Genomic DNA, 14,048 nt, shown 5'->3' with positions numbered 1-14,048 from the left:
GGTGACGATGAGAGGGGGAGTTTGACTCATCAGCCTTCACAGGAAGGAGATTCTTTTCTGTTCTGGCACCTAGAGGTGGACTAAACGTAGAACCAGGAAGTAGCACTAAAGGCTGAATATCATTAAGGGCTTTGTACTGATATACGTTCTGCCATGCCCTGATGATCAGGCACCCCCTTTAACTCACCAATTAACTTTTGCCTTGACAACATGTTCAAAAACAGAGAAGTCATAAGGGCACCTCACAGTCTAGTCTCAAAAAGCCCAGAGTTAAACCCCACTGAGCAAAACTGCATCACTGGCAACAGAGAGACCCTGGCTATTAATCTATCTCTGGAACTATGGCACGACTCATCATTTTCATTAAATATGATTCGAACAATGTGTGTAAGTAAAACACACTCCAGTACAGTACATGAGGTTTAAACACACTTTAATATCAGATGTAAAGGTTATAAAAGATACAAATCAGTGTAGGTAAAGAATAAAATGTAATGTTTTCCATAACTGTACATAACTATACATTTGTAAAATGTTTGATTCACATAAGAAACATAAATCCAGAGAGACCAGCAGTGTTTGTGATATATATCAGCAAACCTGTCAATAACGTTCTTTCTGTCAGCACATTGCTCAGCAGGAACACACTGAATGTTGGGTAACAGTGAGTTCCTCATACTGTATTACAGTGTGTATAAGACAGATGCACCAAACACAAAGAAATACAGTAATAAAGAAATGCTTATTTACTCTGCAAATACTAATAGGAGCTAAGTCACATCTGTTCTCACAAAATTCCACAAAGGCAGGCCTACAGAAAATTAAAGACATAATTAATAAACTTACATAAATATATACTGTAAATATATAATTGTGGTAATTGTTTTAGTAACACGCTCTAATGACTAACCGATTTATAATGTTTCTACTGGTACAAGGTCAGATAAATTCAATTACTGTTCAACCTTTCCTTAGAATGTTAAGTGATTAAGATAAACATTAAGAAAAAAAGCATTTTTCTAATTTCTTTAATATTGAAATAACTCTGGACAAAACTCTCACAAACACATCATGTTTCCTCCTCATTAGGCGACTCCATCAGGTGACTGCTTGTTGACGGATTGATGCTGTTTTGAGTGGAATCTACCGAACCATACTGTGTTGGTACAAGCAGAATATCTGCCTTCTGCTTCACCCGAGTCTGCCATCTTCTGTAGACTAGGACCAGTGCCCCGAGCACAAGCAACCCAAACCCCAAAGATCCTATTACATACGTCCACCATGGGACAAAAGACTCCACTTCAGATGTGAATGGGTGATCTTCTAAAAAAACATACACAAACATACAGTAGCCTTTTAAACAGTAGAACTTTCTATCTCTTCTCTCCTATTATAGCATGACAGAAAGGTCATGACATTGTGTTAACAAGCATCCTGATTGGTTTAAAGGTGTTGATTATTTCCCTATAACAGCAGCTCTGACAGTAGTGCAGGTTTATATTAATGCACTTGTTTTAATGTCTTATTGTTTCCATAGCAATGGTTCATTTACAGGACATGTAAGGACGGATGCTTTTCGTGTGATCTTTAATATACTTTAATACGAGGTTTTTTGTAACAAATTGTCAGTATCAGCAAATTTAGTGTAAGGAGTCTTCAGTGTCAATGCTGTGTGAGTCAGAGGGAAATCTGATACAAAGCATATAGTTAAAAGTGTTTATCAGTTGTTGGTACAGTAGAACAGATAAAGGCACCTACGTTCAATGATGACATGCCAATCAATGATGTCTTCAAAGAAGCCCTTATTATTATCACAGCTGCAGGTGTACCAGCCCCTCATACAGTAATCAGCTGCACTGATTTCGAGAGAGAAATCTCCCCTCAGATAATTATAACGGGAAATGCCGTATCCATAATGTGTAGTGCAGGATGTCTGATTACACAGAGCCACATCGTCTTTGTTATGGGTCCATTTGGCCGAGCCAGAACATGTGCATGGGAGACTTCCAGACTCATGAAGCCTTAATCTTACTTTAAAATCTGAAGATTTTGTGGGAGAAGGTGTAAACCGTTACAGCTGGGCAAAATATTGCAGAGTGTATCTGAACATCTGATAATAACTCAAAATGAATATAATTGCAGTCACTGGCTCATATGTCTTACATATGTTTTACACTAAGATAGTACCTTCCACAAGGACAACATATAAAACATAGGTGTAATTATATATTGCATCCTGGACAGCCTTTAATTCAGGACCAGATCTTGACTGTGATTTAATATGACTGATATTGATCAAGCTGAGGGAACAACAATTAGAAACATCATCAGTTCCAAAGCTAATAACGCTTCATACCAACAACGACACAACAAAATCAATAACTAAGACACTTACTCTTAATATTGACAAACACAGCACTGAGTTTACCATCACACTCACACACGTATAAACCCCTGTTACTGTAATCAGCTGCAGGGATGGTGAGAGAGAGATTTCCTATCAGGTACAGATCGTGGGAGATGATAAATCCCTCCTTTGAAAGGCAGGATATCTGATTACACTGAGCCGAAATATTGTGGGGTTCATCAATCTCATTCCATTTTAATGAATCATCACATTTTTGTTCACAAGGAAGAACAGCAGGCTGATTCAGATTCACCATTACAGATGTGAGATGCAAATAAGAAAAGAAAGAAAGTTTACAACAAGTTGATGAAATTGAGCATCAGGGCCGGACACAATTTCATCCAGGGTTTTAACATTCATTACTGGTTTAGGAGATACAATATATAATTAGCACAATAGATAATATAAAATGAACAGCCATACAGTATAAACATTAATAAAAAGGATTTATACAGTAGTTTCTTTATTAAGTGTATTGTTATAACAGAAGACATAATAAAGAATGAACACAAGTATTTTTTGTTTTAAATAATTTAATTTACTTACTTGTGCTGCACAAATGGCATAAGTATGGGACTAGACCAGTGTTTCAAAAGTTTTTGTTTTTTTTTCTTTTTCAAAAAACCATCCAATTCACAACATGAATTACTTATAAATCAAGAAAAAAGTTTAAATGAGGATAAACTAATATTACTGGTCGTTACTGATCATTTTTATTGCCATTTACACTTTAATGTATCCCCTTGAATGGTAAACTAAGCAGTTCTGAGATAGACTACACCTTCATATGCACGTGTTACTGAAAATATGTTCATTCATAAAGTAATCAATAAAACTAGGCTTTACAAATAAAACAACATGATTGACTTGATTGACTTAAATAATAATTTAATAATATTTATAATTGATTTCATTCTGATTGGAAATGCTGCATTTCAGGAAAGAATTTAAAGACATTTCCTGATCATTTGGCACACAGCCAAGGGAATAAGCATTAGGGTCAAAATAGTTCGGTCAAAACGTCTTGAATTTCTTCATTTCTCACACATTGTCACACAACTCCCCCGAATACAAGCAGAGCTCCAATGATCACTCCTACTAGAGCCTCAATTCTCAGTCCAAGTGATGCTGCACCACCTTGTAGAACACACACACAAACACACACATATATTATATATATTGAGCACATATCAAACAGCATAATCTTTTGTGTGTTGTAACATTGTATTATTATGTAACAGAATGATCCTAGGCACCGCGGGTGACATACTGGTTAGCAGGGTTGAGGGTTTTATTCCCTCCTTGGCCATTCGCATGTTCTCCATGTGCATGGTGGGTTTTTCTCCCACAGTCATAAGACATGTAGATTAGGTTAATTGCCATTTCCAAATTTCCCATAGTGTGTATAGATTGAGCATGTGCTTGTGTGCCCTGTGGTGGATTGGCACCCTCTCCGTGATGTACCTTTCCTCATAACCCAAGTCCCCTGGCGCTATAGAGAGAATAAATCTTACATACTGTAGATAACCTTCTAAATGGTCTGAAGGTGTTGTTTAACTCTCTATTACAGCAGCTCTTAGATTAATGCGTTTTTGTATTAATGTGTTCGCTCCATTATTGTTTCTGTAGTAATGGCTCATTCACAGGGACGTGTACAGCGCACACTCCACTAACAATTAACAGATTCAAAATGCACATAATTGTTGATAAAAAACCTTGTCCTGTGTACATCAGGAGTTCTGCAACTGGTGCTATTCTGGACACATGTGTTACCAGGTCTGCCATTTCATGATAGAATAAAAAGTGAACATGAAATTCTGTAAGAGACTGGGCAAATCCATCACAGAGACGTTTGACATGATTCAGCAAGTTGATGGTGATGCTGCAATAAGTCGTTTAAGGAGTTATGAGCGGAAGCGGAGAACATCAAGAAGACCTTCAATGAGCTCAACCCCTGAAAATGTTGAAACCATTCAGCAACTTGTTCAACGAAACTGTTTAGATTTGAGTTTGATCTGAACATGTGCTGTGTTCCTGCTTCTTTCTCAGGGCGCTGACGCAGGAGCAAAAGCTGCATTAAAATCTGCCAAGAACCCCATCAGCATGCCATGGATGACCCATCCTTCATGTCGGTGATCATTAACGGTGATAAAACTTGGGTCTATGGGTACGACCCTGAGACGAAGCAGCAGTCTTCACAGTGGAAGAACCATCATCTTTTTCGACATTCAGGGCATTGTGCATCAAGGATTCGTCCCCTGGGGCCAGAACGTTAGTAGAGAATGTTACTCCCAGGTTTTAAGGCACCTGAGGGAGGATGAACGGCAAAACAGCTTGATCTATGGTGCACGAAATCTCATATATTCACTGCCAGGTCAAAAAAAGATGGATTGTTCATGCGCTATTATAGCAAGCTAGACTCATCAGACCACATAGACTTTTTCTGTTGCTCCGAACTCTTGTCTTTATGCTTGCTAGCAAACTGAACCCTCACTAACAAATATTCTCTAGTCCCAATCCTCTGATTTATACGTGTATGTAAATGCTCTTACAGTACGCTTACGTTTAAACATAAATAGCTGAAGACTCAAGATTCATGGATTCTTTCTGACCATGATGATGGTTCAGCACTATCCCTCCAGTTGTTGATAATGTGTTGAACACTTCTTAACCCTGATCCAGTCATTTCAAATCTCCTTAGTTGTTTCTTTGCTTGATGCAGTACAATAATTTGATCTGAAATGGTGTTTTTTTTTTTTGGCTGAGCGATGTATATTTATTTTATATTTTATCACACACACAGACACACACGTACCTTTCACCGACACGTTGTAGATAAGAAGGTCCTTTTTATCAATCATGTCCCGGATTTTGTAAACTCCACTATCAGTCATGTTCATTTGTTCCAGTTTGAGGATGTGCACAAACCTGTGTGTGTAGTGTCCGCTGTACAGCTGATTATTGGTTTGTGCATTTGTATATATTTCAGAGTCATTATAAGACACAACCACTTGCTCTGTTAAAGGCAAATCCATAAGCAGATCCTCACCAGGCTTTAGCTGCACTGATATGTTCTCAGCTAAGGAGAGAAAAACATTAATAACAATATTTAAACACAAAGATCAAAGCTAAATTTCATCTAAAACATGTTTATCATTAAATACTGGTAAATAAATCAGGTCAGGGAACTTACTCTCAATTTCGACTTTATATGCAGTGATGCATACGTTATTAACATAGCAGGTGTAATTGCCCCTCACTCGGAAATGAGCCTCGGTGATGATAAGAGAGGAATTTCCATTTAGGTACTGATCATGAGATATTTTATAATCCTCTGTTGACTGGCACGATGTCTTATTACACCATGCAACATCAACATCACGATGCTTTCCATGGATCCACTTTACTGCATCAGAACGATTGTTTGGGCAGAGTAGAGTAACAGATCCACGACGCTTTACCACTATATCATTTCCCTCTAGAAAAACAAGAGTGAACCCTTGAGTCTGACAGTCTACATTTCAATCACACCCTGACTGTCCTCTTATAGTCTACAGAGGCATAAATATATAAAAAGTAATCGCAAATGCTTATTAACATGACTGTGCAAATCATATTCATAAACTGTAGAGTACATATACTGTACAATCTAATGTGTCAATTTTGTGAAATGTGTAAACATAAAAAAAAAATCATGTTTGCATGTATTAGTATTATAATTGTTTCATAGTTGATGTTAGTGGTGGCTCAAAAGGTCAGGGGTTCGAGCCCTAGAAAAGCCGAGTTGCCCTTGAGCAAGACCCTCAACCGAGATCCCAGATTCCTAACTGGGATATGTAAAAAAATTAATTAATAAATTCACTATGCTGTAAAGTGCATGTGATAAATTATTGCATCTTAATCTTAAAATAATTATCATAATTACTATCGATACTAATATGCATACAATTATAAAGATTTTAGTATGTAAATATAATAATAATAATAATAATAATAATAATAATAATAATTGTGTTAATTCAAATTAATTACATTAAATTGGTATAGTGTTTTTTTTTTACCATGCATCCTTTGCACTATCCTACTGAAATCTTTCTTCACAGGAAGAAAAATTTATACACAATGCATATATATGCACTATAAATAAAATAAAATAAACAATAGACATAGCGTTTTTGTAATTGATACATGAAAGATGTTATTTGTTCTCTACTTAAAACAATATAGAGGCATTAACCTAATCACATTTAAACATACTGTACACTTTTTTTAAATCCTAAATGTTTTACATGACCATTACCTCTCCCATATGTGTAGTACAACCCCAGTTCAAAAAAATGTTGGAACAGTAGGGTAGACTGGTGATAAAAATATCAATAAAGTCTCTTCCCCCTGTACTACTGTATATTGCAAACACCACATCAACTCATTATTTGGTGATTTACCCTCTGAAATTAACTGTTTATTTCAAATCTAGTGGTACACTTGACAGTACACAATGCCAGAAAGAAATACTGTACAAGGACATCTGTCAATTCCTAATGCCTAAAGAGCTGAGCCAAAAACCACCTCATATTCTCCAATCCCACAGACATCACTGTCATGCATCTGTAGTGGAGATTATAATGTGAGAACACGTTGGTCTCCTTTTTTCATTAACACCATTTGTACCTGCAGTAACTTAATGTGCCCCTATCATGCTTTTCAAATATGATCTTTCATGCAGTGTGTGATGTACCTGTACTGTATGTGAACATAAACTATCTGCACTATCTGTGACGCTGACAGTGCACCATAAATGGAGTTTTTGTCTATTAAAAAAAGAGTCGGCTCACATTCGCCTAAACGAGTCGTTAGCAATTTGAATCTTTTTCTGTTACGGATCCACGTCACTACGCAACATTTTTGCATAATGTCCGCCCACGTTCTACATCGCGAACAGCTAGATGCTACTACGATGCTATCACACCTTACAATTAGCGTTACCACAATCTTGGTAACCTATGACACTTACCACTGAGAAACCAACCGTTTCATCGTCAGACTCCGGCTTAAATCGATACGGTAAAACTGACGCCATCTTTTCTATGCATTGACTGTCGTTCAGTTGTGGTCATGGGCGTTTTGTTTTCCGACACACGCTGTAGCGGTGGACCAGTCAAAAATCACCGCGCCATCTGACCAATCACAGCAGTGAGGGCTCACTGAAAGGAGGGGTTTAGACAGACTGAATCTTCAAACTGCTTCAAACGAATCGTTTACGAATTGGAGTGTTGTAGTCATCAGATTTTAAATAAGTGCACATTTATTTAAAATATCACATGGTAAGTCATCAAATCGTGTTGTTGTGGTGTTTTCAACATAGTACTAGGTGAGTAGACCTTACAGTGGAATATTTCTGTTATCATTACCATTGTCCTTACTGTCCCAACTTTTTGGAATTTTGCTTCTAGACTGTGTAGAATGTGTAAATCTGTTATTGGATTAGATGTTGTATGTTTTATGCTGAAGACATACCTTTCACAAAGAGAATATAACTGAAATTGATTTCATTATTCTTCTTGTCCCAGATGGTGTACACCCCATTATCAGATGACTTTAGATATTTTAGGAATAAACGTTCACCTTTGAGGACTACTCTTGTTGCATACTCGGCTTTACACTGTAGTTTTAAGTCTTCTTTCACACTGCAGATCGGATCATGGTATGGATCCGTCGAATTTTCACTTATGTATGTCAATTCCATTGGGACTGTCATGGGCGCCTTCATGATCAGATGATCAGCGGGCATACAATAGTTGTAGAAAACCTGGGCTGTGAAAACAAATCAACTTTTTGTCAATTTTAAATCTGGTCCAAAAGGTAGAAAGTTTCAGATCCAACAAAGATGCTTACATTCGATGCTCAGACGTACGCTGTTGAGGATATTGTTACCATCACACTCACACGTGTACAAGCCCCTGTTACTGTAATGAGCTGTGTTGATGGTGAGAGAGAGATCTCCCTTCAGGTACTTCTCATAATAGATGTCAAATCCCTCTTCTGACCAGCATGATGTCTGATTACACTGAGCCAGAACATTTGGTGGTTTTTCAATTAGCTTCCATTTCAGTGAACTAGAACAGGTACCGTTACAGGGAAGAACAGCAGACTGATTCAGCTTCACCACTACAGGTGTCTGACCCACTGGAGGAACTGAAAGAGCAAACAAAACATCATGTTAAAATGAAAACCATTTTTTACTTTTCAAAGATGAAAACTGTGTCTGTGGGTTTTTTTTTTAAACATTGATGTTCATTGAACTGAAACTTGCTGTATTTCTTCAGTTTTATTGCTGATGGAGTGTGCAGGAACGTTAAGCAGTGAGAGTGTGCAGTGAAAGTGTGTAGCAATTGTGCAGTAAGAGTGAGCTGTAAAGGTGTGCAGTAAGAGTGTGTAGTGAGAATGCAGAACAAGTAAACTACAGTATGAGAGTGTGTAGTGAAAGTAAGTGCTGAAGAAAGCCGTGGGAGTGTAGTGGGAGCCATGAGGGGTAACAGTGAGAGTGATCTGAGAGGGTGAGCAGTGAGAGTAAAGAGTGAGTGAGTGGCCTGGAGAGTGTGCAGTAAGGGTATATGCAATAACATATGTGAGAGTGCTTGTGACACGAACACTGGAAAACCTTCCTGTCTGGAGATGGAGTGGGATTATTAATTAGGAGACTAAAAATGAAAACAAAAGAAAACTGAAAACACAAAATAAACAGAGCTCCACTGTCTATGTGAGAACGGACGGGGCTCTGGAAAACAAAAATAAAAAACTAATATCCTCCTGGGGCCTTCACCCTTACAGAGCATTTATGGGAGAGAGAAAATCTATTTGTGCTTTGCACTATGAACTTGGACACAAAGCGCATGCTGAGGCGTGTCACTCTCTCTCTCTCTCTCTCTCTCTCTCTCTCTATGTGCATGCGCTACGTGTGAGGCGCGCGTGTAGAAGGCTGTTTGGCGTCTTGCCAAGTTTTGGAAAAACTTTCTGTTTTTTTCCCGCACTTTATTTACAAATTTATTATTAGTAGTAGTAGCACAGTACCTCCGCTCCCTATACACAGAGTATGCAGTCTGCGTAGGGCACCAACTCCCCCCGCTGGGATGGGATGGGCCCCCCTGCCCATCCCAGCTGCTCAAAATTTTTTTTTCTATATATTATAATAATAAATATAATTAATATACATATACAAATAAACAAAAATACAAACGTATATGTTGCATTTTATGGTGAACGCAGAGTAGGCTAAGCACACATGATGACGCGCGCCTCCTCACCTCTGTTACGGCTGCCTATTTGACCAAAACCTATATTAATTGAACAATATACCTGGTCCTGGAAAGAAACATCAACAGTCCGGCGCCGAGAAACGAAAGGGAAAAAAAGCCCAAGATGAAGCCCGGGCATCACTTTCAGGTACGTTCATATTCCTGTGAAACTTTATTTTATTCTGTCGACGTTAATAATGTGTTTTAATGTCGGTAATAATTTCAGGACTAACGCATCTTTATTAATATAAATACAAGCAGATCTAAATTAACAAAATAACTTAAAATGCATTGTATTAAAACACAGAGGCAGTTATGATTATTGATTAATAATGACCACATGGTGTCATTGAATAACAGTGTTAAAATACATAATCTAATACAAAATTAACAGCTTACATAACAATTTTAATAGAAATGCCTGAAAGGGCACCAAAGGCCTGGTTAATGCAGTTGTTACACTTAATGATGATCGAATTCCTTGTTTAATATCAATCAAACATTTAATTAAAATATCCACATAATCTTTCCTATCAGTTCCCCAACTAAAATATGTGGACATCATAACCCTTGTCTGCTTTGTCAAAGTCTGCTTTGTTGTCACCACTCACCACGGCTCTGGAGATGCTATCATTTCTCCATGACAACCACCTACAAGAGTTGTACCCAAATCTCTGGACTGCTGTGCGCATAGCAGTGACGCTCCCTGTAACTGTTGCCTCTGCGGAGCGAAGTTTTTCTAAAATGAAGCTCATCAAAACGTACTGTACTCATCTATGGCACAAGAGCGCATGAGTGGTCTGTCAGCATCAACTCTGAAAGGCTTTATCATATGAAGAGCTTATTTACGACTTTGCCTCAAGAAAAAGCAGAAGTGTGCCTTTGTAAATTTTGAACTTTGGAAAGCATAAGCAAATGACAGTGTTGATTTTATTTCAGTTTATTATTGTTTATTGTATTTATCATAAATGTTTTATTTAAAGTGTAATTTTAGTTTAGTATTTTTTTTTTTTTGCTGTAGAGCTACAACTGTAATTTATAAATTATACAATTCATTTATGTATTTACTTTTATTTGAATAAAGTTTTATTTTGGCCTCTATAGTAAGTGTTTTTTTTATTATTTTATTTTTACTTCCGTAATATTTGGGGGAAGGGGGCACAAAAGTACATTTCTGCAAGTGCAAACTCACAAAGGTTAGTCCTACACACACCAGCACCACAGACACATACACCGCATACAGCGAGAATGGAAGGAAAGGTGTACAGGACAGTGGTGAGACCAGCGATGCTCTACGGCTTAGAGACAGTGGCACTGAAGAATAGACAGGAGGCAGAGTTGGAGGTAGCAGAGCTGAAGATGTTGAGGTTCTCTTTGGGAGTGACAAGGATGGATAGGATCAAGAATGAGTTCATCAGAGGGACAACCCACGTTAGATGTTTTGGAGATAAAGTCAGAGAGGCCAGATTGAGGTGGTTTGGACATGTTCAGAGGAGAGATTGTGAATATATCGGTAGAAGGATGCTGAGGTTGGAACTGCCAGGCAGGAGGTCTAGAGGAAGACCAAAGAGGAGATTTATTATTAGTAGTAGAAAACTGTAGTGTTTTCTTTGGGTGTTGGTTGTGGTGTGCAGGCGCGAATGTGACTAGCGATGTTCCTTGCTAATTTTTAAACGGTTTTAAAAACAGTCTCTCCGTTAATGTGCATGTGTGTGTGTGTGTGTGTGTGCACGCACATTTTACACACACACACAGCACCTACGTGCACAAACGGAAACAATTATCTGTCGGGATTTATTTTTAAGTTTTTTTAAAGGTAAAGTTTAGGTTAATTTGTTTTATTTTTACTTTATATTTTGTGTTAATTATTTTTATGTATTTATTTTTTTTGGGCTGTAGAACAAATAATTTGAGTTTCCATTATTTTCTGTGGGAAAATTAAATTTGGTTTACAAGTGTTTTGGAATACGAGCCCACTTCCGGAACGAATTATGCTCGTAATCCGAGGTTTCACTGTATATATATATCAAAATCTATTATCGTCCCTCGCTCACTTCATAGGCTCCCAAATTATGTGACACCCTTCTGCAGGTATGCGAACGTTAATAGGATTTCGGGCAGAGTTTAGTCCGGGGTCTGGGAAGTATGTCATGCGGTGGAGCAGGAGAGAGTGGAATGTGAGTGGGGTGATGTGACGTGCCCCAGGGACTTTAAATAAAAGACACTAAAATTCCGCCCTTTGATCTCCGCGCTGAGGACACCGCGGGAAAGAACTGCGAAAGCTCTCGCGGCAGCTTCACTCCCACACAAGCTCACCTTCGCAGCCCCGCCGCCGAAGAGGAAAAGGTTTGCGTTTAGAAGGTGGTTTGCGTTTAGAAGGTGGTTTGCGTTTAGGCCCCCGATCGCAGCCGGGGAAGTCGCCCAGCCGACGGACGTCAGCGAAGGATTCCCACATGAGGCCCCGCCCACAGAGAGCTGGGAGGGGAGAAGAGCAGGAACGCTGCCTCCATGTGCTTCGTTCTGCCACTCCGCCCACCGCCACATATCGTCAGCCATGTGCCCGCATGCCAGCATGGCACTGCCCCCGGACCTGCACGTGCACATTCTTTCCTTCTCTTTCTTTACGTCCTCCCTCTTTTAACCCTATCCTTAAATATATATATATTCTTTTTTTTGCATAAACCTTTATATATATATATATATATATATATATATATATATATATATACACTTAACAAAAATACCTTTGTTTCTGCTCCGATTTTTCATGAGATGGACTTAAAGATCTAAAATTCATTCCAGATACACAATATTACCATTTCTCTCAAACATTGTTCACAAATCAGTCTAAATGTGTGATAGTGAGCACTTCTGCTTTGCTGAGATAATCCATCCCACCTCACAGGTGTGCCACATCAAGATGCTGATCTGACATCATGAGTAGTGCACAGGTGTACCTTATACTGCCCACAATAAAAGGCCACCCTTTATACATCTTTATATTTAACATTATGTATGTGTAAAACCTCAAAAACCTCTAACCTCAGAACTTCTTTCATCTTCCGGCATGCTTTGTCTTTTTCTTTCTGTCTTTCTTTGTCCTCCTTTCTCTTTCTTTCTTTCTTTCTCTCTTTTTTTTCTTATTTCTTTTTTCTTGGCCCTGATACCTTCCTGGTGATACCTAAATGGTATCAGGACCCTTAAATAGACACTCCTCCAGGTGTGGCGTGTCCAGGCTGATTGGCCACGTAGACAAGCGCATGCCTGTTCAGAACTCTGTGGGGTAACAGCCTGTGGATCTGCCCGTTCTGAAGAGTGCAGAGTATTTATGCGCGGTTCTGCCCCTTGTCAGACCCACATCATTACACAATAACAGTGTTAACAGTGAGTGTGTGGTGAGATTTAGCAGTAAAAGTGGGTAATGAGTGTGTAGGGAGTAAGCTGTACAAGAGTGCAATAACAGTGAGCAATAGGAATGAAAGTTATTAATCAGTTAACATCAGCAGAAAGAGTGTATGGTGAAAATGAGATGTAAGAGTGTAGTAAGTGTGCAGTCAGAGTGTTTTTTTAATGAGAGTGCAACCAGGTGTAAGGGTCACAGTGCCTACCACTGAGACACTGTGCTGTGTGAGAGTTTACAGTGTGAGTGAGAGCAAGTGAGAGTGTACAGGGAGAGTGTACACTGACAGTGAAGTGACACTTACCAGTGGTGAGTGTGAGTGTGAGTAAGAACAGGACACAGTGATGGACGCTGCAGGATTGCATGACTGAGGAGACACGACACCACCATCAGCACTGCACAGGTGGGAAAAGGTGGGGCACAGGTGGTATAAAATGAGACTTGAGACCCGGCATATCCCCCCAAAAAAGTAATTAAATTTCAGTAATGTAATGTTTATAATCAATATTATGTCTCAGTCTTGGTGGTGAAATGCAACAATATTTTAGCAAACTAATTTTATTTACTCATAGTGCAAAGTGATAATGCTACCAAACTCAAAGTAGGGAGAGACTGGGACAGGATGGGACAGATTGGGATAGATGGGGAGAACTTGGGACAGGTGGAGAAGGACAGGACAGGTGGTGAGGGTTGGAAAGATTATGGAACAAGTTGGTAGAGTTGGGGTGGCAACATCTGAGAAGTGATTAAGACATGTAGAGAGATTTGGGGACATGTTGTCAGAGTTGGGACCGGCAGAGAAAGACAGGATAGATGGAGAGGGTTAGAGATATGAGATATAGAGTTGGAGAAAACTGAAGGGACATTAGGACACATGGAAACAGGTGGGGTGAGTTCTGGACAGCTGAGCAGAGATGGGGACTTGTGATAAAAGATGAAAAGAATA

General features: G+C 38.8%; 1 protein-coding gene across 1 annotated transcript; it reads right to left on the bottom strand.

The window, feature by feature from the left end:
- Positions 1 to 3,031: 3,031 nt before the first annotated feature.
- Positions 3,032 to 13,627, bottom strand: LOC128509572 (uncharacterized). Its single transcript, XM_053481348.1, has 4 exons — positions 13,407 to 13,627; positions 8,303 to 8,602; positions 7,925 to 8,221; positions 3,032 to 3,544 (listed from the first exon to the last, which is right to left on the bottom strand). The coding sequence occupies exons 1-4, from the start codon at positions 13,465 to 13,467 to the stop codon at positions 3,459 to 3,461; spliced, it is 744 nt and encodes a 247-aa protein (XP_053337323.1). The 5' UTR covers positions 13,468 to 13,627; the 3' UTR covers positions 3,032 to 3,458.
- Positions 13,628 to 14,048: the final 421 nt, after the last annotated feature.

The sequence above is a fragment of the Clarias gariepinus genome, chromosome 21 (genome assembly GCF_024256425.1).
Source record: "Clarias gariepinus isolate MV-2021 ecotype Netherlands chromosome 21, CGAR_prim_01v2, whole genome shotgun sequence".
In the NCBI taxonomy this organism is placed as follows: Eukaryota; Metazoa; Chordata; class Actinopteri; order Siluriformes; family Clariidae; genus Clarias; species Clarias gariepinus.
The sequence above is the reverse complement of the archived record's forward strand: the minus strand, read 5'-3'. Positions and strand labels throughout refer to the sequence as shown.